This window comes from Fopius arisanus, unplaced genomic scaffold (genome assembly GCF_000806365.1).
Source record: "Fopius arisanus strain USDA-PBARC FA_bdor unplaced genomic scaffold, ASM80636v1 scaffold00010, whole genome shotgun sequence".
Lineage (NCBI taxonomy): Eukaryota > Metazoa > Arthropoda > Insecta > Hymenoptera > Braconidae > Fopius > Fopius arisanus.
In genome coordinates this window covers 500,790-502,773 of record NW_011887749.1, presented here as the reverse complement: position 1 = coordinate 502,773, position 1,984 = coordinate 500,790, and the positions used below count along the sequence as shown (strand labels likewise).

General features: G+C 38.8%; 1 protein-coding gene across 1 annotated transcript; it reads left to right on the top strand.

Moving 5' to 3' along the window:
* The first annotated feature begins 699 nt into the window (after positions 1–699).
* On the top strand, positions 700–1,684 carry LOC105274235 (transmembrane protein 256 homolog). Its single transcript, XM_011317164.1, has 4 exons — positions 700–956; positions 1,162–1,312; positions 1,357–1,460; positions 1,541–1,684. The coding sequence occupies exons 1-4, from the start codon at positions 867–869 to the stop codon at positions 1,682–1,684; spliced, it is 489 nt and encodes a 162-aa protein (XP_011315466.1). The 5' UTR covers positions 700–866.
* The last annotated feature ends 300 nt before the right edge of the window (positions 1,685–1,984 follow it).

Sequence of the window (1,984 nt, the reverse complement as noted above, 5' to 3'; positions counted from 1 at the left end):
GATCTCTATGTGATTCTGACGCCAAAGGTTGAAGCTCACGGCTTGGAAGCACTAGCACTCGAGACAGTTCAAAAATTCACTAATCACTCACCACACAACCAAGAATGTTTTATCAACTAAAAATTCACAAAGATATAAAATAATATCAAAGATCAAATAATATTTTTAATCATTCAAAATAACATGAATGATAAAAGTAATCCTTCGAAACTAATTCGCACTCTCACTTCAGTCCGTATCTAAACACACACTACACAATTCCGAGAAACGGACAAAGGTATTTTTGTAAACACACGGCCGGGCGGCCGTTCGGCAATGCCGAAGTTCAGTGTAAGAAAGGAAAAATCTGAATCACTAAAAATGCTCTGATAAACTGTTTAAAAAATTATTTCACATCCCAAAATCACTTGCACTGAGTCCTGCACTTTGTATTTTCAATGTTCACAGGCGGTGCACGTTTTCTGCACTCACTAGAACCCCGATGTTAACGAATTTTCACTACACGACACGCAACCGACCGTTCCACGCACTGCCGCCGAACGACTGACTCCCCACTCAAAATGGCGGGGCGTTGGAGACGGCGCTCGAGTGGGGGTCGCCAGGCGATACTCCGCGCATGCGCACAGAACACCCTGCTTGCGCACAGAAGAGCGTGCATGCGCACAGAACACCGCGGGCAGTCTCAATTTGAAGAGATAAGATAATTGCGAAAAGTCTTAACCGAATAAATAATTCTCTCTTAAAAAAAAACAGTGCAATCACGTAAAATCCAATAGTCAGTGAAAAATAATTGATTGAAGAGAATTTAGCGTGTGGATTTTGGTCTTGACCATCAAAAACACTTCGATTGGATCTCTGAAACGTGAATGGGAGTATCAGATACATTGAATTACGTTCTGTTTTCTAATCCCGTCAGCTCGAATGCCGGTTCGTTTGCGAAAACTGTTGCATCAGCTGTAAGTCGCTGTTATTTTTTACTAAAAAATAAGAGGAATCAATTTATTTATTGTTATTGCCTGATTTTTGGAGACTGGGTAATGCTTCTATAGTTTATTCTATTTTTGAAACTTTGAGGTCATGTAGATACCATACAGCGATCAAAATTGTTTTTTTTTTACATTTGTTAATTACATGAGGAATGAATATCCATGATTTTTTTAGGTTATTATAATTAATAATTATTCAGGCGTCCAGCCCCGTGTTGAGTACAAACTGGTTCCACCTGAGCCTTTGTGGAAATCGGCAGCAGCCTCAGGGCCTTATTTGAAATTGGCAGGACTCAGCGGTTTTTTTTTATTTTTTCAGTCATCAGGTCCTTATATTCTTGATTAAGAATTATTTATATTTTTTTTTTAGGGAAATATAAGGACGATCAATTGAAGCAAGTGTTTGAGACAGCGAATAGATATCATTTTTATCATTCCCTGGCTATGGTGGGGCTGGTTACGTGCAGGGCACCAGTTCTGATCAGTATTAAGGCACATGATTCAATGAAAAAATTATTATTTATATTTATATTGAGTAAAAATATCTCTTCCAGACTGCTGCCCTGTGGATGTCAGGATTTCTGATGTTCTGTGGGAGTTGTTACTATTACACATTCACAGGTGACAAACGCTCCAGCAAAATCACCCCTTTTGGAGGTACTTGCTGTATTCTAGGATGGCTCACCATGTGCATATAAATAAATTAAGAGTACAAAAAAATTATTCCCTCTTATGGGGTCGGCTACTACGATGCCGCTGGGGTCACTCAAACCCCCAGAACTGAGCCTCTACTTTGGTCAATCCTCTTTAGGGGGACCAATCAATTGGGTGAATTTTATGCTATGTGTTACGAAATTGGTATTCACTGAAATTGAAAAATGAAAAATTTTCAATAAAGTATCAGAGGAGCATAAAAATGGGGCAGGTATTCACTTAAATTTGAAATTTCGAAATTTTTCGAAAAGTATCAGGGGAGCATGAAAATCGAGGAGGTATTC

What these genes read in the sequence shown, in the direction of transcription:
- LOC105274235 (XM_011317164.1), top strand. Translation starts at nt 867, where the DNA reads ATGGGAGTATCAGATACATTGAATTACGTTCTGTTTTCTAATCCCGTC. An exon ending in TTTATTTTTTCAGTCATCAG is followed by an intron (nt 1,313 to 1,356) that starts GTCCTTATATTC and finishes TTTTTTTTTTAG; the next exon opens with GGAAATATAAGGACGATCAA. An exon ending in TGGTTACGTGCAGGGCACCA is followed by an intron (nt 1,461 to 1,540) that starts GTTCTGATCAGT and finishes TATCTCTTCCAG; the next exon opens with ACTGCTGCCCTGTGGATGTC.